Source organism: Elephas maximus, chromosome 8 (genome assembly GCF_024166365.1).
Source record: "Elephas maximus indicus isolate mEleMax1 chromosome 8, mEleMax1 primary haplotype, whole genome shotgun sequence".
In the NCBI taxonomy this organism is placed as follows: Eukaryota; Metazoa; Chordata; class Mammalia; order Proboscidea; family Elephantidae; genus Elephas; species Elephas maximus.
In genome coordinates, this window is record NC_064826.1 from 55,007,008 (window position 1) to 55,033,903 (window position 26,896).

Consider the following 26,896-nt stretch of genomic DNA (forward strand, 5'->3'; position numbering starts at 1 on the left):
ATTTTTACAGAAAACTTGTTTTCTATTCCTACTCTCTAATTGTAGCAGTGTGTTATATTTCTGAACATCCTTTCTGTCTTAATTACTTTTTAAAAAAAAATTTTTTGTTGTGCTTTAAGTGAAAGTTTACAAACCCAGTCAGACTCTCATACAAAAACTTACATACACCTTGTTATATACCCCTAGTTGCTCTCCGTCTAATGAGACAACACACTCCTACCCTCCACCCTCTATTTTCGTGTCCATCCGGCCAGCTTCTGCCCTCATTTGTCCTCTCATCTCTTCTCCAGACAGGAGCTGCCCACATAGTCTCATGTGTCTACTTGATCCAAGGAGCTCATTCTTCACCAGTATCATTTTCTATCCCATAGTCCAGTCCAATCCCTGTCAGAAGAGTTGGCTTTGGGAATGGTTCCTGTCTTGGACTAACAGAAGGTCTGGGGACCGTGACCTCTGGGGTCCTTCTAGTCTCAGTTGAACCATAAATTCCGGTCTTCTTACAACAATTTGGGGTCTGCATCCCCCTGCTTTCCTGCTCCCTCAGGGGTTCTCTGTTGCGTTCCCTGTCAGGGCAGTCATTGGTTGTAACTGGGCACTATCTAGTTCTTCTGGCCTCAGGCTAATGTAGTCTCTGCTTTATGTGGCCTCTTCTGTCTCTTGGGCTCATAATTACCTTGTGTCTTTGGTGTTCTTCATTCTCCTTTGCTCCAGGTGGGTTGAAAACCAATTGATGCATCTTAGATGGCTGCTTGCTAGCATTTAAGACACCACTCTCCAAAGCGGGATGCAGAATGTTCTCTTAATAGATTTTATAATGCTAATTGACTTAGATGCCCCCTGAAACCATGGTCCCCAAACCCCCGCCCCTGCTATGCTGGGCTTCGAAGCATTCGGTTTATTCAGGAAACTTCTTTGCTTTTGGTTTAGTCCAGGTGTACTGACCTCTCCTGTATTGTGTGTTGCCCTTCCTTTCACCTGAAAAAAATTTTGTCTACTTTCTAGTGAGTGAATATCCCTCTCCCTCCCTCCTCTCATAATCTTCAAAGAATATTTTCTTCTCTGCTTAAACTATCTTTCGAGTTCTTATAATAGTGGGCTCATACAATACTTGTCCCGTTGCAACTGACTAATTTCACTCAGCATAATACCTTCCAGATTCCTCCATGTTATGAAATGTTTCAGGGATTCATCATTGTTCTTTATCTATGCGTAATATTCCATTGTGTGAATATACCATAATTTATTTATCCATTCATCCATTGATGGGCACCTTGGCTGCTTCCATCTTTTTGCTATTGTAAACAGTGCTGCAATGAACATGGGTGTGCATATATCTGTTCTTGTAAAGGTTCTTATTTCTCTAGGATATATTCCAAGGAGTGGGTTTGCTGGATTGTATGGTAGTTCCATTTCTAGCTTTTTAAGAAAGCACCAAATCGATTTCCAAAGTGGTTATACCATTTTACATTCCCACCAGCAGTGTATAAGTGTTCCAGTCTCTCCACAACCGCTCCAACATTTATTATTTTGTGTTTTTTGGATTAATGCCAGCCTTGTTGGAGTGAGATGGAATCTCATTGTACTTTTGATTTGCATTTCTGTAATGGCTAATGATCATGAGCATTTCCTCATGTATCTGTTAGCTACCTGAATGTCTTTAGTGAAGTACCTGTTCATAGCCTTTGCCCATTTTTTAATTGGGTTATTTGTCTTTTGGTATTTGAGTTTTTGCAGTATCATGTAGATTTTAGAGATCAGATGCTGATCAGAAATGTCATAGCTATAAACTTTTTCCCAGTCTGTAGGTAGTCTTTTTACTCTTCTGGTGAAGTCTTTGGATGAGCATAGGTGTTTGATTTTTAGGAGCTCCCAGTTATCTGGTTTCTCTTCTGCATTGGTAGTAATGTTTCGTATACTGCTTATGCCATGTATTAGGGCTCCTACCATTGTCCCTATTTTTTCTTCCATGATTTTTATAGTTTTAGATTTTATATTTAGGTCTTTGATCCATTTTGAGTTAGTTTCTGTGCATGGTGGGAGGTATGGGTCTTGTTTCATTTTTTTGCAGATGCATATCCAGTTATGCCAGCACTATTTGTTAAAGAGACAGTCTTTTCCTCATTTAACCATTTTGGGGCCTTTGTCAAATATCAGCTGCTCATATGTGGATGGATTTATTTCTGGATTCTCAATTCTGTTCCATTGGTCTATGAATCTGTTGTACCAGTACCACATTGTTTTGACTATTGTGGTGGTATAATAGGTTCTAAAATCAAGTAGAATGAGGCTTCCCACTTTGTTCTTTTTCAGTAATGCTTTACTTATCCAGGGCCTCTTTCCCTTCCATAAGAAGTTCCTGATTTGTTTCTCTATCTCGTTAAAAAATGTTGTTGGAATTTGAATTGGAAGTGCATTCTATCTGTATATGGCTTTTGGTAGAATAGACATTTTTACAATGTTAAGTCTTCCTGTCCATGAGCAAGGTATGTTTTTCCACTTATGTAGGTCTCTTTTGGTTTTTGTGGTAGTGTCTTATAGTTTTCTTTGTTTAGGTTCTTTATGTCTCTGGTAAGATTTATTCCTAAGTATTTATCTTCTTGGGGGCTGCTGTAAAGGGTATTGATTTGGTGATTTCCTCTTCAATGCTCTTTTTGTCAGTGCAGAGAAATTCAACTGATTTTTGTATGTTTATCTTGTATCCTGATAATCTGCTGAACTCTTCTATTAGTTTCAACAGTTTTCTTGAGGATTCTTTAGGGTTTTCTGTGTATGAGATCACGTCATCTGCAAATAGAGATACTTTTACTTCTTCCTTACCAATCTGGATGTCCTTTATTTCTTTATCTAGCCTAATTGCTCGTCTAGGACCTCCAGCACAATGTTGAATAAGAGCGGTGATAAAAGGCATCCATGCCTGGTTCCCGATCTCAAGGGGAATGCTCTTAGACTCTCTCCATTTAGGATGATGTTGGCTTTTGGCTTTGTATAAATGCCCTTTATTATGTGGAGGAATTTTCCTTCTATTCCTATTTTGCTGAGAGTTTTTATCATGAGTGGGTGTTGAATTTTGTCAAATGCGTTTTCTGCATCTACTGATAAGATCATGTGGTTCTTGTGGTAATTTTCTTTTTTTGTGGGATCTACCTCATTTTGGTATCAGGGATATGCTGGCTTCATAAAATGAGTTTGGGAGGATTTTGTCCTTCTCTATACTCTGAAATACCTTTAATAGTAGTAGTGTTAACTCTTCTCTGAAAGTTTGGTAGAACTCTGCAGTGAAGCCATCTGGCCCAAGGCTTTTTTTTTGTTGGAAGTTTTTTAATTACCTTTTCAATCCCTTCTTTTGTTATGGGCTTATTTAGTTGCTCTACCTCTGTTTGTATTAGTTTAGGTAGGTAGTGTGTTGTAGAAATTCATCCATTTCTTCAAGGTTTTCAAATTTGTTAGAGTACAATTTTTCCTAGTAAACTGATATGATTCTTTTAATTTCAGTTGGGTCTGTTGTAATATCACCCATCTCATTCTTATTCGGGTGATTTGCTTCCTCTCTTGTTTTTCTTTTGTACATTTGGCCAGTGATTTATCAGTTTTGTTAATTTTTTCAAAGAGCCAGCTTTTGGTCTTGTTAACTCTTTCAATTGTTTTTTTGTTCTCTATTTCATGTAATTCTGCTCTAATTTTTATTATTTGCTTTCTTCTCGTGCCTAAGGGTTTCTTTTGTTGTTCTCTTTCTATTTGTTCAAGTTGTAGGGATAATTCTTTGATTATGGCCCTTTCTTCTTTTTGCATGTGTGTTTTTATTGATATAAATTGACCTCTGAGCACTGCTTTTGCTGTGTCCCAAAGGTTCTGATAGAAAGTGTTTTCATTCTCATTGGATCCTCTGAATTTCTTTATTCCATCCTTAATGTCTTCTATAATCCAGTCTCTTTTGAGCAGGGTATTGTTCAGTTTCCAAGTGTTTGATTTCTTTTCCCTGCTTTTCCTGTTATTGATTTCTACTTTTATGGCCTTATGGTCAGAGAAGATGCTTTGTAATATTTCAGTGCTTTGGTTTCTCCTAAGGCTTGCTTTATGATCTAATATGTGGTCTATTCTAGAGAATGTTCCATGTGTATTAGAAAAGAAAGTATACTTGGCTGCTTTTTGGGTGGAGTGTTGTGTATATGTCTGTGAGGTCAAGTTGGTGGATTGTGGCATTTAGATCTTCTGTGTCTTTATTGAGCTTCTTTCTGCATGTTCTGTCCTTCACAAAAGTGGTGTGTTGAAGTCTCCTACTATAATTGTGGTGCTGCCTATCTCACTTTTCAATGTTGTTAGAGTGTGTTTTATGTATCTTCCAACCCTGTCATTGAGTGCATAAATATTTAATATGGTTATATCCTCCTGGTATATTATCCCTTTAATCATCATGTAGGGTCCTTCCTTATCCTTTGTGGTGGGTTTAACTTTAAAGTCTATTTTGTCAGAAATTAATATTGCCACTCCTGCTCTTTCTTGATTGTTGTTTGCTTAATATATTTTTTCCATGCTTTGAGTTTTAGTTTGTTTGTGTCTTTGAGTTTAAGGTGTGCCTCTGGTAGGCAGCATATAGACAGATCATGTTTTCTAATCCATTGTGCCACTCTCTGTCTCCTTATTTGTGCATTTAGTCCATTTTCATTCAGCGAAATTGTGGATTTTTATGAGTTTAGTGCTGTCATTTTGATGTCTTCTTTTGTGTGTTGTTGACAGTTTCTTTTTCCCCACTTAATTTTTTGTACTAATTAGCTTATCTTTATATATTATCTTTTCCTTTTTTTATTTGTTTTGTTTCTGCTGAGTCTCTATTTTTTTCCTGTATTTTATTTTGATGGGTAGGATTGTTAGTCTCCTTTGCGATTACCTATTTACCCCTATTTTTTAAGTTTAAACGTAACTTTTATTTCTTTATATCGCCTTGTCTTCCTCTCCATATGAAAGATCTATGACAACATTTCTTAGTCCCTCTTCATTGTTTTAATGTTATTTTGAGCTTTTTCTTTTTTTAATTTATTTTTTGCTATTTCCCTATCTGGGTTGACATCTGATTGCTCTGTCCAGTGCTCTGGTCTTGGGTTGATATCAGATATTATTGAATTTCCAACCAGAAAACTCCTTTTAGTATTTCTTGTAGCTTTGGTTTGCTTTTCATGAATCCCCTAAACTTCTGTTTATCTGGAAATGTCCTAATTTTGCCTTCATATTTGAGAGACAGTTTTGCTGGATATATAATTCTTGGCTGGCAATTTTTTTCCTTCAATACTTTATATAAGTCATCCCACTGCCTTCTTGCCTGCATGGTTTCTGCTGAGTAGTCCAAGCTTATTCTTATTGACTGTCCTTTGTAGGTGACTTTTCATTTACCCCTAGCTGCTCTTAAAATTCTCTTTGTCTTTGGTTTTGGCAAGTTTGATTATAATATGTCTTGGTGACTTTCTTTTAACATCTACCTTATGTGGAGTTAGATGAGAGCATCTTGGATAGATATCTTCCCATCTTTCATGATACCAGGGAAATTTTCTGCCAAAAAACCTTCAACAATTCTGTCTGTATTTTCTGTTATCTCTCCCTATTCTGGTACTCCAGTCACTAGTAGTTTATTTCTCTTGATAGAGTCCCACATGATTCTTAGGGTTTCTTCATCTTTTTAAAATTCTTTTATCTGATTTTTCTTCAGATGTATTGGCAGCAAATGCCTTATCTTTAATCTCACAAATTCTGCCTTCCAATTCCTCAGTTCTGCTCCTCTGACTTTCTATTGAGTTGTCTAAATCGGGAATTTTATTGTTAATCTTCTGAATTTCTGATTGTTGTCTCTCTGTGGATTCTTGCAGCTTATTAAATTTTTCATTTTATTCTTGAATAATCTTTTTAATTTCTTCAACTGCTTTATCTCTGTGTTTCTTGGCTTGTTCTATGTATTGCCTGATCTCCTTCCTGATGTCTTGAAGAGTTCTGTATATTAATCTTTTGTATTCTGCATCTGGTAATTCCAGGAAGGCACCTTCATCCAGAAGATCCATTGATTCTTTGTTTTGAGAGCTTGTTGAAGTGATCATGGTCTGCTTCTTTATGTGATTTGATATTGGCTGTTGTCTCCTAGCCATCTATGTTATTGTATTAGTTTATTTTATTTTTGCTTACTGTATCCTAGCTTCTTGCTTTTTTTGTTTTGATAGGCCAAAATAGTTTGCTTGAGCTAGCTTCATTATTTTCACCTTTGAAGCTCTAACTTCCTGTCACTTGATGGCTAGAACTGTTACCAGGTATATGATCCTAAGAGTCCATTCACTTTTCTTATATGGATTCAGCTCAGGTGTCCAGGTAGTTGGTCATCAAGTGTGTGGTACAGACTCTGTCCTACAGTCTTAGGGCAGCAGGGGTGATTGGTGTAGATACTGGTATCTGGTTGCAGCAGGGGGTCACGTTCTCAACAAGGCAAGGGGCTGACAACTGTCCCCTGAGTGTCTGTGAGGAAAGCGCATCCCTATTCCCTACAGCACACAGGTGGGTTGGTTCTGCAAATGGACCTTGGGTACCCAGTGGTTTTGGTTGTCAGGACTGGGAGGTATCAGTTATCCTTGGGCCGCTGTCACAGGTGGCTGGGTGACCTGAATATAGCCACCAGTCCTTAGGCCCCTGATGTGGGTAGGTGAGGATCCTGCTTAATAGGCAAAGCAGTTTCGAACATCAGACAGCCACCTCTCCACCACACAGCTGAAACAGTTGCAGTCTGCCAACAACGGCCTATTCTCCTGAAATACGCCTGCATGAGTCCAGGCAGGGAGGAAAGGTATTCAAATTTCACAGATTCTTTATGCCTTTACAGGAGCCATTTCTTTCCTGAGCTCCCCAAGTTAGTGGAACTGGCAGATTATCTTTTCCCCAATTGTGAATTTATTCCTTCTACAAGGCTGGAAGAATGGCTCAGAGTGTGCAATAGGACCTTTCTCAGGCTCAAGAAATCAGCAGCCACCGAAGCCAGCTTCGGGGCAGGAGGTGCAGTAAAATATATGCAAGTACTTGGCTTTTGCTGAGAGCGCCATTCTTCTCTGGTTCCTGAGGTGTGAGTAAGCTGTGCGGCTGGATATTTCTCCCTGAGGAAAGTGTGACCAGACACTAACACCAGCCCACCACAGCCACTCCTGGGAATGGTGCCTGAGGGATTCCAGTGATTCAGTTCCAGCAACCCCTCTCCACTTCTGAACCATCTCTCCCTCCCCCTGCTGCTCAGTCCATTTTCTAACTTTGCCTTTGATGTTCAGGGCTTCTAGCTTGTAATAAATGTAATCTTTTCACTTGTTTTTTTGGGTCTGTGTTGTAAGAGCATTCACCAGAAGCATCTGACTACTCCGCCATCTTGGCCCCGCCTTTCAGATAATTTCTCGATGTAAGCTAATCACAGTAACCCCATCCACCTTGTGAGTTGAGGAATTGGAATGACATATTTCTTGTCAAAGAGATGTAACGGAGGCTTCTGTGAAAGCTTTCCTTGCCCCTTAGAAAGAGACATAATAAGTGATTTTTTTCCCCCAAACATTTCCTTTAAATTTGACCGTGAAACTGCTGTAGCCATCTTGCTACCAACCTAAGGACAATGCAAACACCAGGAATGACTGACAGACGAGACAGAAAGAATAGGGTCCTAGATAACACCATTAAGCAGCTGATATCACCATTGCCATAGCTACCCAAAGTCTGGATATTGTCCATATTATATGACATAATAAATGTCCTTGTTTTTTATCAGTCCAGGTTACATGTCTTTTATTTTAACTGGAAAACATGATAATTGATAGAGTAATGTATTGGTTCCAAACTTTAAATATGAGAAGATAACAAAATCATATTTTTCAAAGCTGGTTTTGCATATTTAAAAAAAATTAAACCAATACATTATTTAGTGTCTTTTATCTGTAAGACATTGTGCTATATGTTAAGAAGAAATAGAAGGGCATGAAAAATAGTTTTTCATTCAAGGAGTGTATAATTTAGATGATGGGGTATATTTATACAAATGAATGATGTTATCAGATAGATGTCTGACACTGGGACAAATACATAAAATAAGGAACACAAAAATATTTAATTCTCCTGAGGGTGAGGAGAAGCCTTGGAGGAAGAATGAAAAAGAATGAGACAAGTAAGAAAATAAGGACAGGAGAGAAAGGACTGCAGAGGAAGGGTAGGGAAAATGAAGCAGATAGCAGAATATGGGTGAGGGAACAATGAAGAGTGGCAAACAATAAGACTGGAAGCAAGGGATGGAAGTAAGTTGGGAAGAACCTTAGAAGTCAGTGCTAAGAGGTATGGCATTTATTCAAACTCCTAGGAAATCAAGACTCTCAGATGGTACATAAATAGGGGAGAATTATGAAATATGATCAGACTTTTTTTTTTAAGGTAATTATGATGGTCCTGACACATTATTAGATGAGGGACAAAATGGAGATTATCTTTTATAAGATAAACTCAGTGGGATAATGGCATTATCACATGTACTAGAGGAAAATATTGAAATGTTTTCTGACTTTAACAGACTGTCCTGCCGGCTAAGGATTTTGCTGAAGCTGTGGCACAGTTCAATTCTTTCTTCACCTAATATTGCTTCCTTAGGTTCCCTCCCACAGGTATTGACCCCAAGAGTGCTCCCTTAAAATATCCTACAGGCGGATTTCCATCTCAGAGTCGGCATCCTGGGTAACTCAATGCCCAACAAAACTGATGATAGTGGTAACTACAGTCTAGACCTCTGTCCTTCCTTTGGAATGTGATCACTTCTGCCTGGTTGTGATTGCTCCATATTGGTTTAGTTTAGGGAAAGGAAATGTTGAATATATGCATGTATCTGTCCTGAATCTGTCCTAGAGGGGAGTCCACAGGATGTTCTTTAACTGAAGCAAGACTTTATGGTCCAACTGTGGAAAAGCCTAGTTAAAATGTGAGTTGTCACATCCAGTTACATCCATGTACATTTGCCTTTAAGTTGATCTTGTCCCTATAGAAGGAGTCCTTCCCCTTAAAAAAGGACCAGAATATTTCCTCTCTTATCTAAATGGTGTTTTAAAAACAGTATTTAAACAAATCTCATTTTATCTCTTTCCAGGTAATGAACATGCTCTGAAAGGTTTAATTTTTGCTCTCATTGCAGTGCAGTCATCTATCTGTCAAATGTTTGTTGAGTATATACTTGCACCACTCACTGTATTAGGCTCAAAATTTGTCTGAAGAAGAGTAAAGATAATAAGAAGAGTTTTATTAAATATTTATGATGAAAATAGTTTTGTAAATGATTTTACTTTAGTGGCTATTTCACTAGATAACTGTGGCAAATGTGAATAGTGGCTATTTTGCAGTTGGCACAGTCTTGTTTATAACAACAACAACAAAAAACCTCTAAGTAAAATATATATGCTAATTATTGTTGCTTCAAATGAGTACTTTCTATAGATAACGCCCTCCCCCCTCCTCCCCCGGGAAAGAATTCCTAATCGGCCACCCATAACTCCATTATGTGTTGTAGACTGCTTTAACTCTAAAGAGTACAAAGGACATCCCTCAGACCCTCAGAGTCCAAACATGTGTGGTTTTTCCACAGAAGAGCTTGGAACTTTGCCGGAGGGCATTGAGCCAGCACAAACCTCCTAGGTCTAAACACTGCTTAAGTACTACATCTTGACACTTACTTGCTACTGTGGAATACCTTTTAGTACTGGAATGGTTTATATACAGTTGAAACATGGGTGACTACAAACATAAATTCTTACCTTTGCATACATACATAACCCCTTATGAATTATACATTTTATAAAGATTTAAAGAAAAATCACTTATGCAGAAAATATCTAGGGGACAGACTAATTTTATGTGTTCAAATGACCATCTATTTCAGTAACATCAGAAGGGAAATCAATATTTCATAAACATTTATTTTATTAAATATTAGCACATTTCAAGCATGGAACATGTCCAAAGAGAGTAGATTTGCTTAAAATAGTCACAGGATGAAGTTATGTTATCAGAATTTATTTTAAGCAATGAATGATCTAATACACTTAATTCAGATAAATGGTCTTTTTCTTCCAATCCCTGAAGGCAGAGAACAGCACAACAACAAATTCCCTTTAAAGTATGAATCGCTTTTTGCTATTAAAGCAAAAATGAGACATATTTGGAAAAACACATTTATAGCAATGTAGTATCTCTTAAAGAAAAACTGTAAAGTAGACTGAGTTTTTAAACACATTTAAAAGAAATTCCTGAAGAAAACAACGTCACCTTAAGAACAAATGAAAACAGTGTCCATCTCTGCTTACATAGTAATTGCTATTTGACGAAGTACCGGTTAATAATAATTGATGAGGCCTAAAGTGTGACCCTTTGAAAATTGCAGCACTATCTGAAAATGCAGGATACAGCAGCAATTGCCTTTTGTGTTTAGAATAACTAGTATGCATTTCTTTTTTCCAGTTCCATTTGCTATCCAGTTGATTCTGACTCATGGCCACCCCATGTGTGTCAAGGTAGAACTGTGCTCCATAAGGTTTTGAATAGCTGACCTTGTTTTGGAAGTAGATTGCCAGGCCTTTCCTCTATGGTGCATCTGGGTGGATGCCAACCGCCAACCTTTCGATTAGCAGCCAAGTGCATTAATAACCATTTGCACCACCCAGGGACTCCAATTTCTGCTTTAGTAGTAAGATTTTTCTTAATGGGCCCATAGTTGTATCATTATTAATCTTCACTACTTGAGTGTGGTGAGACCATATTAGAAACCTTTCCAAATGTGAAATGAATGTGGAGAAATGAATGTGCTGTTAAAATGCTACCATACTCACATCAATTAGAAATGTGTTTGTTAATTAAGTTTTAATAGGTATTAATAAAAAATTTCATTCTTAAAAAATTTTCCACCCCCAAATTTGCATTTCTATGTATGCCCTAGTGTAAATTTACTATTTTTGATGACTTTCACCATATTTTCAAAGGATTTAGCATGATATTCAGACTTAACGAAGAACATGCATATGGATTTAAATTTATAAAAACTAAAAATGTATATGTTATTTTCTGACATGTAATTGACCTACTCCCTTTGATACTGAGCCACTTAACAAGACAGAAGGAAAAGAGAACAGATATAAAGAAATGAATCCAGTCAACTCTATATAAATAAACTGACCTTCTTAAAATTTTTGTTTAAGTCAACCAGACTGAGCAGGAAGATGTGGTCCTTGGCTCCCAGGAGCAGCCTTCCCCTCTCCTCGTCTAAGAGCAGAGTTTGGAAATCCAGTCCTTCTGTTGAACCCAAAAAGGGAACACAGCTATTTGAAAGGAGCAAGTCTATGGGAAAGTAAAAGGAAGAAAGAAAAAAAACATTAATAAGGTAAATATTTACTTGCTTCAATACACACGTTGTCCCACTTTGTAACTACATGTATACAGCATGTAAGTTCCAACTTAGAGATAAGTAAACAATATACAGTTCTTAGCATATACTCATTTAGAAATAGATGCAATTTATTACATAGGCATGTTATTGACAAAATATTTATTTTACATATGAAAAAGTACATGTTCTTAAAACAAAAATTTAACATGCAGATACAAAAACATTTAAATGCAAAATACTTTACCACCCTGGTATAATTTAGGTATAATTTACAGCATCTACTATATTTGCAAACTGACAAAATTAATCAATATATTCAAAGTAAGCATCAGACGAAGTGTGTGATAAGCCTCAGAGTTTTTCTTCCCCTCTCACTTTTGAGAGTGTTTAGATTGATGCCTGTGCTTGGAGGATTGCACTGTTCCTATTTCATAGGTTCAGGAAGAAGATGCAAATGGATTCTGAAAGAGATATGATTCTGAACCAGCAATGGAATCAGAATTTTAAAACTGGAAGTGACCTTGAAAATCAATTAATGCAAATTGATGATTTTATAAATAAAGATACTTAATCTCAGGAAGGTGAAGCCACATGCCCTAAATTCCAAAACAACATGGTGGTAAAGCTGATAACAAAACCTGAGTTTCCTGGTTCCATTTCCAACCTTTTCTCTTTGAAATTTGTCTATAGATCCTAATTCTTTGTTTCGTTTTAATTATGATATGGACAGAGTCCTATCTAAATTTAATTCGGAGTGTACAGGAAGACAATTCGTTGATAGATTTTACCACAAATATTACTATGCCTTCTTATTTTCTATAATCCTGGAGTATTAAATACCAATAAGGTAATAATATCACTTAAAAAAAATCACTTACATAATTTAAATCCAGTATGTGTTGTTGCTGTGTGCCATTGAGTCAATTCCGACTCATAGTGACTCTAAAGGACAAAGTAGAACTGCCCCATAGGGTTTCCTAGGCTGTAATCTTTACTGAAGCAGATGGCCAGGTCTTTTTTCCTGCAGAACAACTGGTGGGTTCAAATCACCAACCTTTTGGTTAGCAGTCATTTGTTTAATCATCATACCACCAGGGCTCCTTCCAGTACCCTGGACTTTGAAAGTAATTTACTTTTTTAAAGTAATTCATTATTAATTTAGGAGAAAATGAAAAAGAGAGCTTTTTAGAAACAGACCTCAAGATACTTGATACATGATTTAAAAAAAAAAAATCACATTTCCAACCTCTATAAAATAGATGTTTGAGTGTCTTTAATTCAAAGGCCATATATTCCAACCATCAACTGTTAACTTTATTATTTCATATTTTTTAGCATTCCTTTCAATCTTTATCTAATTTACAATGGTTAAATGTCATTTTCCTTAGTCACTAAGCTAAATTTTTGTCTTAGTTTTGACTAACTAGAGGCACTTTGCTGAAAAAGATATACTATTTGAATTCTCAAGTGAGTGTGTCTTTAATAACCATAAATATCTTACTGATATTTATGGATCATACTTTATGTACACTGGATGGAAGTCTGAACACTATGCTAATCATTTTTCTATTATGTTAAATATAATTTTAATCATTTTCAGACCAGAGACACAGTGATAATATGTCTTAGCAGCTCCAAAAGCAGTAAGCCTATTTTTGCAGGGAAATAGCCAATAAACATTCCACACGGATCCAGATCCTAAAGTAGAATTGAGAAAAGAAGAATGGGACCGAGAGACTGTATAGAAAAGATGTGATCTAAAACTTTAATGGAAGCATACATTTTATACAACCTCTTATTTAATCAGGCAAATCTGCATCTTCCATGGGATTTCCCCTTACTTAACACATAAGAATGAAATGAGCAAGATGGAAAGTATGTGAGGGGATTCCTAGGAGTATATCTTGATCCAACTAGTAATTAGAGGAAAATAGTTTACATGATATAAATCCTTATTATTTCAAATGTCCACAGATAAATTAATTATTTTGAGCCATACACTACAGAGTGAATTACTCAATGAAACATTGTGTAACATAATGAGTATGTTTGTGGACTTTAACTCCAGACCCCTTGAGTTATAGTTAAGCCTCACCATTCACTGGCTGTGTGATCTAGGAAAAGTCACTCAACATCTCTATGCCTCAGTTTTCTCATCTATAAAATAGAAATAATAATAGAAACTATGTCATAAGCCATGTTGTTATGAGGATTAAATGAGTTAATATATAAGCAGCATTAGAGCAGTGGCTGGCACATAGGAAGTTCTATGTAACTATTAGCTATTATAGTGATATTAACTATTATTTTGAACACTATAATAAACTTCAGTTTAGGCAAATAAGTTCTACTGAAGAAGATTATTATCACATCTTCCATCAAGCCAGAATTACGAAGACTAGAATATCTCTGTTTTTTATGATATTGGAATGATATTAAAAAGCTATTCATTCCACAAATATTTTTAAGCCTATATATGTATATATCACAATAAATGTAAAATAAGCTCTAATAAAATATACACAAAAACTTAACAAACCATTCAAGTAATTAATTGTGCATCATCTTCTTAAAGAAGGTGATATTTGAGCACAGTCTTGAAGGACAGATAGAAGTCCGACAGGGAATAGAGGAAAGTTTAGTCTAAACCGAAAGAGCACTAGAATGTACTTGGGCATATATCATCACACGCTATACTTATATATCGCATTTTAATATGTCTGTCCCTCTGGAGTGTGAGCTCCTTAAGGACAAAAACTGTCTTTCTTATCTTTGAATCCCCAGGACCTAGCTCAGAGGCTGACACAAAATAAACAATAAATAGTTGTGGAACTGAAGTAGTTCAGTATGGCTGGAAGATACAGACTGTCTAGGGGCAGTAAGAAATGAGGCTGGAAGACAGTGTCCAGATAATCAGGGCCTCAAACAGCAGGTTGGGGAGTTTTGTTGTATGGTGACTGGAAGCCACTAAAATATTGTATGTAGGAAAGTGACAAAAACTATAATTGAAAGTTAGAGAGATAAGTCTGGCTGTAATGTTGATTATGGGTGAGAATGGGGAAAGGTAAGGGCAGTGAGACTACCCAGAAGTTTCTTAAAGATTGTGAGTCCCTGGATTAAGGAAACTCTGCCAATGAGAGGAGAAAGATATTTAAGAGCCGGCGTTTTTTTTTTTTGTTTTTTTTTTTCTCTTTCTTTCTTTCTTTTGCCTTTACTTACACAGTGGGGAAAATAAATACAAAGGTGATATAGTCATTTGCTTTTTTTCTTTTCTACATTACCAATTCTACTGAGTTCAGTTTCAAACAAATTTGAGAAGTAAAAACAGCTGCAAAAATAATTACTAACCTGAGGTATTATCATTTCCAAATGATATAATGTTGCCTTGTGACAATGTTAGCATCAAAACAATTCCAAGCAAGCTTCACCAATTCTTTGTAGCCAAATTAAATAATTACCGCTAGACATGCGAAAATTTCTCAGGCCGACGCACACATTATGAAAAGATCTTGAGGCAAAGATTGGAACAGGTTCCCTCTTCCCCTGTGCAGTTTATCTTACTTGCATTTCTGCCAAACCAAGCGAAGTCATTTTTATTTCAATAGGATCACCAACCAGAAGCCAGAAAGAAAAAATAACTAAATAATGTTACCTCCTGAGCATGCATCTAACGCCTAAAGCCACTAAACTTCCAGGACTTCAGAGTCCATATGTGGATGGTAATTCCGAAGAAAGAAAATTTACAAAATTTGAAGACTAATATTTTGTCATTATGTATGGAGCCCTGGTGGCTCAGTGGTGAAGAGCTCGGCTGCTAACTAAAAGGTCAGCAGTTCAAATCCACTAGCTGCTCCTTGGAAGCCCCGTGGGGCAGTTCTACCTCTGTTCTGTCCTGTAGGGTGGCTATGAGTCAGAGTCGACTCAACCACAATGGTTTGGTCAGGTTTTATAGTATGTATTTCAGAACTTTCAAAAATGTTTTCTCCCAAGTTGGAAATTCCCAAGCATGTGATTTTTAAGAGTGTCCAGTTTATAAGCCTTTTGGACAGGAACCTTGTTTTTGACTTGGCTGGAGGGGTGAAACTGTTGCTCCAATAGTGCATTCAGGAGGGGGCTTGCCATGAACTTAGTTTCCCAGGCTGGCCCTCCTCATTGTCACCAGCACTTACCTCTAGGCTCTAAATGCCTGCTTTGTTCTACACACTTAAACTTTTAACCTAATCCACCATCATTCCCCCTTCTAACTGTTCCTTTTATTAATTCTTTCTCTCCTATCTCCTTGGCCCCAGTTTGGTAATCTTCCTGAATTGCCCAGCCCCTCAAATTTGCACTCTTATTCTAACAATACTTTTAGAAAATTGCATAACCTAATTAATTATGAAATAAGTGAAACAAAGATAGGATTACTCATTTACTCCAATCACTCAAATATGTAAATTACTGCCGTGATGGATTTTGATGGAAGGATGACACCTAGGTGTTCTTGATCCAGGATCAGTGAACAAGTATAGAAGAATGGGATGGTTTCAAGGTCAAAATTGCAATAAATAACATGAAAATTTCATGTTTGTATGTATGTGTGCCATTTTTCTCTATATTTACAGTCTTCATTAGTATCTTAGGATATCTTACCAAAAGTCACAGGAAAAATTATGTTTTTTACATATAATTAATAGTCACATTTAGAATAATTCCTTATTTCTAGCATAAGAGGATGAATCACTAACCTCATTAAACCTGACTTTTGAAGGCAAATGACTGACTTATCTAGGAGTACCAGACACACAGCAGGTGCTGGAACTATACTGATAGCAATTCAGACACGGGCCTGTCCTGTGGATCTCGTGGCCTAATAGGAAATGCTCATACACAACAAAAAATGAAAATATACTTTAAAGACACGTCTGTGACAAAGAACAATAGTGCTTAAAATAATAGGCCTTTAACTATCTCTAGTAGTAAAATTATGGATAATATTATGAAGAATAAGAACTCCAGAACACTTAATTATGCTCATGAGCGACCTATACATAGACCAACAGGCAGTCATTCGAACAGAACAAGGGGATACTGCGTGGTTTAAAATCAGAAGAGGTGTGCATCAGGGTTGCATCCTTTCACCATACCTATTTAATCTGTATGCTGAGCAAATAATCTGAGAAGCTGGAGTATATGAAGAAGAATGTGGCATTAAGATTGGAGGAAAACTCATTAACAAATTGAGATACGCACATGACACAACCTTGCTTGCTGAAAGTGAAGAGGGCTTGAAGCACTTACTGATGAATAGCAAAGACTGCAGTCTTCAGTATGGATTGCACTTCAACATAAAGAAAACAAAAATCCTCACAACTGGACCAATAAGAAGCATCATGATAAATGGAGGAAAGATTGAAGTTGTCAAGGATTTCATTTTACTCGGATCCACGATCAACACCCATGGAAGCAGCAGTCAAGAAATCAAACAACGCATTGATTGAACAAATCTGCTCCAAAAGACCTCTTTAAAGTGTCCAAAAGCAAAGATGTCACCTTGAGGACTAAGATGTGCCTGACCCAAGCCATGGTATTATTATAAATTGCCTCGTATGCACGCAAAAGCTGGACAATGAATAAGGGAGACTGAAGAAGAATTGATGTCTTGGAATTATGGCGTTGGCAAAGAATACTGACTATACCCTGGACTACAAGAAGACCAAACAAATCTGTCTTGGAAGATATATAGCCACAATGCTCCTTAGAAGCAAGGATGGCAAGGTTTTGTCTCAGGTACTTTGCACATGTTATCAGTAGGGACCAATCCCTGGAGAAGGACATAAAGCTTGATGAACTAGATGGCCAGCAAAGGAAAGGAAGACCTTCAACAAGATGGATTGACACAGTGGCTACAATGATGGGCTCAAGCACAGGAACGACTCAGAATGGCACAGGACTGGGCAGTGTTTTGTTCCGTTACACATAGGGTCACTATGAGTCAGAATTGACTCAGCAGCACCTAACAACAACATAACTGTAGTAAAATGGAAAGAATATCTTATACATATGTTCTTTGGCAAGTCAAATATTGCTATCTCAGTTTTCTTATCTCTAAGCATGATTCAGAAACTAAATGGTCTCTAAGATCCTTCCAAAGCTACAGTTTGACGGTATTAGAACCTTGTGTTTAATTTTGTTACAATTGAGGATATATCAAATAACAAACTGTCATCAGCCTATGTACTCCTGACTGCTGCTCTGGTTTCTAGGAGCAGGCAGTCTGTAATCCTAGGGACAGAGAACAAAAAATATAGTATAAAATAAAGCTAAAAGGGACCTTATCAAATAAGTCTGGTTGACTCATATGTTACTAGTTCAGTGAGGTCCAGAATGGTTAAATGGGCTTCACATAACCAATTTACTCTCAATGGAGGAGCCCAGCGACAATGAATCTCCTCACCCACAGCCAGATGCCCCTCCACGTTAGGGGAAAGCTAAAGACCTGATAATCCTGGCTTCTATTTGAAATAAATGTTTGCTCTGAAAAGAATGCTTTGTACCTCATTTTTAGAGCCCCTTAATACAACTGTTCATTCAGCCCCAAGGAACATTTGACCTGATGATCTGTATTCTTCCTCTTCACCCCACAAAGGAAGGGAGTGGTTGGTCATATTGAATCTAAAAAATTTTGGATTAAGTAATACAGACTTCCTCAGTGTTTGACTGTTAAATGAACAAGATCCCATACCCCTGAAATCCTGCTTTTATTGCCAGAGATCCTGAACTGGGTGGAGTTGTCGGTTTCTCTCATGAGAAGACTAGCTAAAAAATGGATGTCCACATTCTTTAAAGAAGAATGCTTAACTGGAAGGTTTTTAATATAAGAAAAACAAAGTTATTAGAGAAAAATTCATGGGGTAAAAATAAATCAGCTTTGGAGAAAGTCAATTTCCAATGAATCCTATGATTCCTCATTACAATAAATATAGGCTCTAGATCAAAACCTAGTCACCTTTCCCTGCCATGTCAGGATATTCAGTTCAAGTTTTTGCCCCAAACCACCTCCCCCATTCCTCTCGCTCTCTCTTTTTTCTTTTTCCCTCAAGGGAATAGGAATTGTATCAGTAGGACTTTCTGAGATTTCTAGAATATAATCAGAGCTCCAGTCTGTTCCCTGCAAAGCTGTCTAAGTCAAGAAGTTTTGTCTTTAAGCCCTTCCACCTCCATTCTATTTCAGTCTTCCCGATAAATTCAGCTTTCCTCCTCTGATCTCTGAGTTTCTAGGGCTTTCATGCTTGACTGGTTGTTTCCTAAAGATCTCTGTGGCATTCCTTCAAGGCTTCTTTCAAAAGTTTCCAGAAGTGCTTTGGCTACTGCCTTAGGCTGGGTTCTCTAGAGAAGCAAAATCAGCGATGCAAACATATATGTATTTATCTCAAGAAATGTCTCATGCAGTTGTGGAGGCTGGCAAGTCCCAAAGCCATGGGCCAGGGTCAGGCTGGAGGCTTCTCCTAACTCACATGGTTGCAGGAGCTGACAATTGATAGGTCAGATGGTAGGCTGTTGTCTTATGGGGCTGTGGAAGCTGGCAAATCTCAAAATCGGTGGATCAGATGTCAGGCAGCTGACTCGCAGGGCTGTAGAAGCTGACAAATTCCAGAACCAGAAGGTCTAGATGATAGGCTCAAGTACCAAGAACCAGAGGTCAGATGATGACAGGCCAGATGCAGGATCCAGAGCAAGGGAGACCCTTGCCAGAGTATCCATATATATATTGGATGTGGGACATTCCCCCAAGGAAACTCCCCCTATATCAAAGTAAGGATGTGACTTGAGTAAGGGTGTAACTTGAGTCATACCTCCCAATAAGGCTGTGACTCAAGACACACCTTACCCTAATCCTGCCTCATTAACATACAGATTAGGATTTACAACACGTAAAATGGAGGATAATTACATAATATCACAAAATAGAGGATGATTATATCAGATCACAAAATGGAGGCCAACCACATAGTACTTGGAACCATGGCCTAGCCAAGTTGACACATAACATTAACCATCACAATCCACCCCTTGTCAACTTGGCACTTGTACACATCCACTGAAACCATACACAATCTCTAAATAAAGGCAATTATAAAGTCACACTTGCACTTAACATGATACAACTAGCACGTGTATAATCAAAATGCACTAGCCCCATTTACATCTCATATTTTGTAAGTGATTGGGATAAGGGAGGGAAGAAAACAACTATTTGATACACACATATATGTATACTAAAATGAGGAAGAAATACTCACAAAAGTTACAGTCCTCATTTCTACAACTGGTTGTAACTAGTCCTTAAAACCACCTTCTTCACCACTCATTCTGTATTCCCTTTAACATCAGCAATCACCTCAGACGGCTGTTGTTGTCTGCCTGGTAGAGTGACCCAAACCTTCACTCCGGAAGGGTCTGTGTCATTTATAGTCATGTCAGAATTGGGTTGCTGCATTTTTTCATTGACTTTAATCACAGGGCATGGTAGTACTAAGAGATGTCCTAAGGGATCTCCTGTAGTCCAGACACACTCTTCTTTACCTCCATTATGTAATATCAATCCAATTTCCCCTTGGTAATCAAGATCGACATACCAACCAATCAGGTAATTCCCTTCTTTGCCTGTTGATCCAGAGGTATGAAGAACCCAAAGTGGCTGGGAGGCATTCTTAACTTACAGTTCAATGGAACAAGTGTTGTGTCTTCAGGTAGGAGCATTCCTCCTATTGAAACTAACACCTCTAGACCCACAGAGCACAAGGTCATGGAGACAGGAAGCAAAAATATTGTGAGTGGGTCACTAAGGGTAATAGGGAGTGATGCCACTCCCATTTCCACCCCTTCATTCCTGGATCCATGGATCCTGGCTATAGGAGAAACAGCATCATATATTGGATACTGGTTTAGAACATATATATTCTCCTGTTAAACATTGCCTAATCCTGCAAAGTATAGTCACCTAGCCGTAGCTGTAATTGTGTTCTAGAAGGCCATTTCAACATTCTATCAAGCAAGCTGCTTCAGGATGATGGGGAACATGTTAAGACCAGTGAATTCTATGAGTATGGAGCCATTGTTGCACTTGATTTGTTGTGAAGTGAGTTCCTTGATCCAAGGCAATGCTGTGAGAGATACCATGATGGTAAATAAGGCATTCTGTGAGTCCACAGATGGTAGTTTTGGCAGAAGCATTGCATGCTGGGAGGGTAAATGCATATCCAGAACAAGTATCTATCTCAGTAAGAACAAAATGCTTCTCTTTCCATAATGGAAGCAGTCCAGTGTAATCAACCTTCCACCAGGTTGCTGGCTGATCACCCAAAGGAATGGTGCCACATAGGAGACTCAATGTTGGTCTCTGCTGCTGGCAGACTGGACATTCAGCTGTGGCCATAGCCATGCTGGCCTTGGGGATTGGAAATCCATGATGCTGAGCCAACTCAGGAGCTCCACCCCTACCATCATGGTCACATTCTTTTTGAGCCCATTGGGCAATGATGGGAGTGGCTGTGGAAAGAGGATGGCTGTTTTCCACAGAATGTGTCATCCTATTCACTTGGATGTTAAAATTCTCCTCACCGAGGTCACCCTTTGGTGAGCATTCACATGAGACAAAAATATCTCACTTCTTCAGCCCATTCAGAGAGATCTATCCACATGTTTCTTCCTCATACTTCCTTGTTACCAATTTTCCAATCATGTTCCTTCCAAGTCCCTGACCATCAGCCAAACCACTGGCCATAGCCCATGAATCAGTACACAATCACACACCTGGCCATTTCTCCTTCCAAGCAAAGGGAACAACCAGGTACACTGCTTGAAGTTCTGTCCTTTGGGAAAACTTCCCTTCACCACTGTCCTGCAAGAGGTTTCAGAAAGGGGTTGTAGTGCTCCCACTGTCCACTTTTGAGTGGTGCCTGCGTATTGTGCAGAACCATCTGTAAACTATGCACGAACTTTCTCTTCCTCAATCAATTGATCATAACAAACTCCCCATGAGGCCAATGGTGCTGGCTGGGAGATGGAAGGTAATGTGACAAGAGTGGAGACCATGGGCTTTTGGGGTACTTCTTCATGCAACTTAACTTGTGGCTTCAAGTCCTGCTCAAGCCTGATCTCATATATGCCAGTTCCATTTAATGATGGAGTGCTGCTGTGCACATCCGAATTTATGACTCTGTCAATCCGACAACACCCAGTTCATAACGGGCAGTTCAGGACGCCTGGTTACTAGGTGGTCCGTGGTTAAGTGTTCAGACTCTATTAAGGCCTAGTAATAAGCCAGAACCTGTTTCTCAAAAGGAGATTACTTATCAGCAGTGGATGGCAGAGCTTTGCTCCAAAATCCTAAATATCTGGGGTGTGATTCACCAAAAGTGCCCTGCTAAAGACTGCAAATAGCATCTTTATCTGCACACTGACACTTCAAGCACCATTGGATCAGCCAGATCATATTGTCCAAGTGGCAGAGTGGCTTCCATGGCAGCCTGAACCTGTTATAGAGCCTTTTCTTGTTCTGGACCCCACTCAACACTAGCAGCTTGTTGAGTCACTTGATAAACAAGCTGGAGTGGCACACCCAAGTGAGGGATATGTTGCTTCCAAAATCCAAAGAGGCCCACCATGCATTGTGTCTCCTTTTTAGCTGTAAGATGTGCCAGAAGTAACTACTTATCCTTCACTTTAGAAGGAATAGCTTGACATGCCCTGAACCACTAGAATCCTAGAAATTTCACTGAGGTGGAAGGTGCCTGAATTTTTTGTCAGATTAATTTCCCACCTTCTAGCACATAAATGTCTTATCACTAAATCTGAATCATTGATTCTTCTTCCTTATGAGGTCCAATCAGCATAATGTCATCAGTATAATGGACCAATGTGATGTCTTATGGAAGGGAAAGGCAATAAAGGTCTCTGCGGACTAAGCTAGGGCTGGAGAGTTGATATATCTCTGAGGTATGACACTGAAGGTGTATTACTGGCCTTGGCAGCTGAAGGCAAACTGCTTCTGGTGGTCCTTCGAAACAGGACTAACTGTATCAACTGCAGTTAGAGTCACCACCTGGCAAAGTTTATGATAATACATTGTCATTCTTCAACAATCATCTGTTTTTTGCATAGGCCAAATAGGTGAGTCGAATGGGGATGTGGTGGGAATAACCACCCCTTCAAGTTCTTGATGGTGGCAGTAATCTCTGCAGTCCCTTCAGTAATGTCATATTGCTTCTGGTTTACTATTTTCCTAGGTAGGGGCAGTTTTAATGGCTTCCACTTGGCTTTTCCTACCATAATAGCCCTTACTCCATTTGTCAGGAATCCAATGTGGGAGTTCTGCCAGTTGCTCCGTGTGTCTATTCCAATTACGCATCCTGTAACTGGGGAAATCACTACAGGATGGGTTCATGGACCCATTGGGCCCACTGTGAGATGGACCTCAGTTATGGCCCCATTGATAAACTGACCTCCATATGCCTCTACTCTGACTGGGGGGCTACATGACATTTTGAGTCTCCTGGAATTAGGGTCAGTTCAGAGTCAGTTTCCAGTAAAACCCCCTAAATCTGATTATTTCCTTTTCCCCAATGAGCACATACTCTCATAAAAGGTTGTAGATCCCTTTGAGGAAGGTTGGAAGAAAGATTAATAGTATACATTTTTGACAGTGAAGTGAGATCATTTCTCATGGGTACTTAGTCTCCCCTTCATTCAAGGGGTTGTAGGTTTGTGAACTCTATTATAGCAGTTTGAGTGAGACTGCTGTTCACTTGACCTAGAATTCTTCCACTTATACAGGTCAAGTAAATATTTAGCAGATTTCCTATCTATTTCACTCCTGGGGCACCACGAAAAAGTAGCCAACACTATAAGTCCAACAAGTCAGACTATTTTGATTACTGCTTCAACTCTGCTGTCTATTATGGTAATCATGCCCACCTTGTCTTTGTCAATTAAGTGCTACCACCTGGTCCCTAACACCACAGGTTCCAGTCAGTCCCATTGTAGTTAAAACCATTGCCATCAAGTTGATTCTGAGTCATAGAGACCCTATAGGACAGAGGAAAACTACCTCATAGGGTTTCCAAGGAGTGCCTGGTGGATTTGAACTGCTGACCTTTTGGTTAGCAGCTGAACTCCTAAATACTAAGCCACCAGGGTTTCCCCATTGTAGTTAGGTGCCTTAATTTAGTTAGGGCAATTCCCACTGTCAAATCTGACTTACATAAAATAGCAATCGCAGCAGTCTTCAAGGATGCTGGGGCTCTCTTCACAAATTTGTTCCTCACCATTGTGGTAAAAAGTGTGCCTGTGGGTACTCCATGGGTCGGTCTTTTGGTCCAACCTGATAAATCCACTCTAAGATACCAATTTCCCTAAGGCTTTGGATACCTTCTTCTTAGTATACCAAGGCCAGTCTGAGACTTTAATTTGATTTAGCATAGGCAGCTGCTTAATCCATGTTTCAGTGTACCAACCAAATAAACTTTTCTAACTTCTCAAACTGAAACATTGAATGAAGAATCTGTGCTTAGTGGGCTTATATAAATAGACTCAGATTGTTCCAACTTTATATGTTTCCTTGCACCATTATGCCACAACCTTAATAGCCATTACCCAGGTTTCTGTTTGTATATATTAGAAAAGCTGAGCAGTTTTTTTGGAGTGTAGCATACCTCCTCCTAGGTCACCTTTTGGGGCTCACTGGGACTTAAGTCTAGTTATAGGCCTACAAACAAAAATGGGCAGTGGGGAATGGGTCCTGGGAATATTCAGCAATGCCTTGTAAGGCATCTGCCATAGGTGATGCCCCAAGTAATACCCTAGGCTCTGTCTCAGACAAAGACTTCCCAGGCACAGCTAGGTTAATCTCATCAAATGTGGGTAGAAGGGATAATGGTTTTACTGGGGAGGGTGATTTAGCAGACAAACATGGAGTAATCTCTTCAGATGGGAGGGGCGTTGCTGTTGGCAGGAGTGAGTCAATGGAGTTTAGGGGCCCAGTATCTCCATCTTCCTGATGGTCTGCTCATATGTCCCCATCTCAAGTCTCTGGATCCCATTTCTTCCCAATCAATGCCCTCACTTTAACTTCAGATACGATTTGAGGTTGGGAATTCAATTGGTGTTGTAAATCAGCCACTCTTATGATAAGACTCTGGGTTTTGTGTTCAGTAATATCAGCTCTGTTACTACAAAAAATAAGTCTTTCTTTCAGGGCACAAGTGGCAACTTTCAGGTCTTTTATGTAGCACTTGAGCCTTGACTCTGAAATCCTGAGCTCATCTCTCTCTTTCACCACTTTGTCTAGCTAAAGTGGGACCAACCAACCAGTTTCCTCATGTTTCTCATACTGACGAAATTGTAGAAAAGTATCCAATATGCAATTACCTGGAGCCTTGTTTCTTACAAATATTTGATCTAATGGTGGTCATATTTTTATTATTTCTATTGCCACCTCATGCCATGGTCTAGCAGTGCCCAATTTTTACTGGAGGCAGAATCATCAGTGCCTTTAAGACTAGCCAGTCTTGAGAACCAATTTAGAAAACTCTTCTACACAATTTTGTTTCTCTAAAACCACTCTCAGTAACAAATGTCTTAGGCTGGGTTCTCTAGAGAAGTAAAACTAGTGAAAGTATATAAATAGAGATATTTATCTCAAGGAAATGGCTCACACAGTTGTGGATGCTTGCAAGTCCCAAATCTGTGGGTCAGTAATCAGGCTGGAGGCTTCTGATTCATGTGGTTGCAGGAGCTGACAAACCTGCAATCAGAGGGTCAGACGGTATTCTGTTGACTCACAGGTCTGTGGAAGCTGCCAAATCCCAAGATCAGCAGGTCAGGTGGCAGGCAGCTGGCTCACAGGACTGCAAAATTGGCGAATCCCAGAGTTGACAGGTCAGATAACAGGCTCAAGTATCAAGAGCCAGAGGTCAGAAGATGACTAACCAGATGCAGGACCCAGAGCAAGGAAGAACCTTGCCAGAGTGTCCATATATCTATTGGGTGCAGGTTCCAAAAACCCATGTATCAGAGTAAGAATGCGACTTGAGTAACAGTGTGACTTGAGTAAGGGTATGATTTGAGTCACACCCTCTTGTAAGGCTATGACCCAAGACACACCCCACACTAATCCTGCCTCATTAACATATAGAGGTTAGGATTTACAACACATAAAATGGAGTATAATTACATAATATCACAAAACAGAGGATAATTACATCAGATCACAAAATAGAGGACAACCACACAATACTGGGAATCATGGCCTAGCCAAGTTGATGTATGACTTTAGCCATTACAGATACCAAACCACTCCCAATAAAAAAACTTGTTCTTAATTTGTGTCAGGAATTCAGCGAAGGGATCAACTCCGTTCATTCAAAAATGAAAATTAATCCCCAATGTGAGTTACTGAGTTCCTTTGTCTCCCTGTAGACTTGTGCATTTCTCCAGCCTATGCTCCAAGAAGAGGCATGGATTCTTCCTTGGATTCAACTTTAGGAAAATTGTTACTGTTAGTTGCCATCAGTTTGCCTCTGACTCATGGTGACCTTATGTGTGCAGAGTAGAACTGTTCCATAGGGTTTTCAATGCTGTGACTTTTCAAAGAAGAACACCAGGTCTGCCTTCCTAGATATCGCTGGGTGGGTTCAAACCACCAACCTTTAGTCTAGTAGTGGGTCACTGAATCATTTGTGCCACTCAGGGACTCTTAGGAAAATTAACTCATCTTAAATTGGTCCTAACTAGTTTCCAGTTTTCTGAGGATTGATATCATATGAAAAGATTTTGACTATCAAGATAATTCCTCCTACACAAAAATTCTGGTTATTCTCTGTTTATGAGGTTTAATCTTCATAGCTAACTGCTCAAACAATACGAATTATATAAAGAAAGACTCTTTGTGAAACCTAAAATTCCTACAAAATACTGCTTTGAAATTATAGGCATATATCACATTATTATTGTATTTCTCTAGTTGAAAAATCTAATCCTAACTGGTCTTGCAAATGCAAGGCCAAACCAGAAAAAAAATCAAATTTTCATGTTGGAGGTCATTCTGTTCATTAGATTTTAGAATATTATCTATGTCAATAATAAATCAGATGATGATCTCATATAGGGAAATATAAATTAGAAGAGAATAGAGCCCTATTAAATCATCGTATATATGTTCTTGCCAGGCCAGGATGTAGAGTAGGAGTGTGGCAATTTTACACTGTCACATTTTCATCTACATCCATGGTTTTAAATTACAGGTTTATTCTTATTTGGCCAGCTTGCAATAGTGGATGCTGCATATAATCCCTCATTTAAAACTACGAGTCCTTTCAAATTCTCACTTTGGGTAAGAATGAGTGCTTTTAAAGTCTCAAAATATTTGCTACGATAATTTTGCATACTGACCTATAAAATAAGGTTAGCATCATAAATATCTAGTACATTTCCAGAAGAACA

The 26,896-nt window shown here is 38.6% G+C and overlaps 1 protein-coding gene across 1 annotated transcript in view; it reads right to left on the reverse strand.

Annotated features, from left to right (window-relative positions):
* Positions 1-26,896, reverse strand: part of SEMA3D (semaphorin 3D) — a 278,459-nt gene that overhangs the window by 137,980 nt on the left and 113,583 nt on the right. Inside the window, exon 3 of the mRNA XM_049893901.1 lies at positions 11,204-11,364. Within this exon, the coding sequence (XP_049749858.1) occupies positions 11,204-11,364 (161 nt within the window). The remainder of the gene's footprint in view (positions 1-11,203; positions 11,365-26,896) is intronic.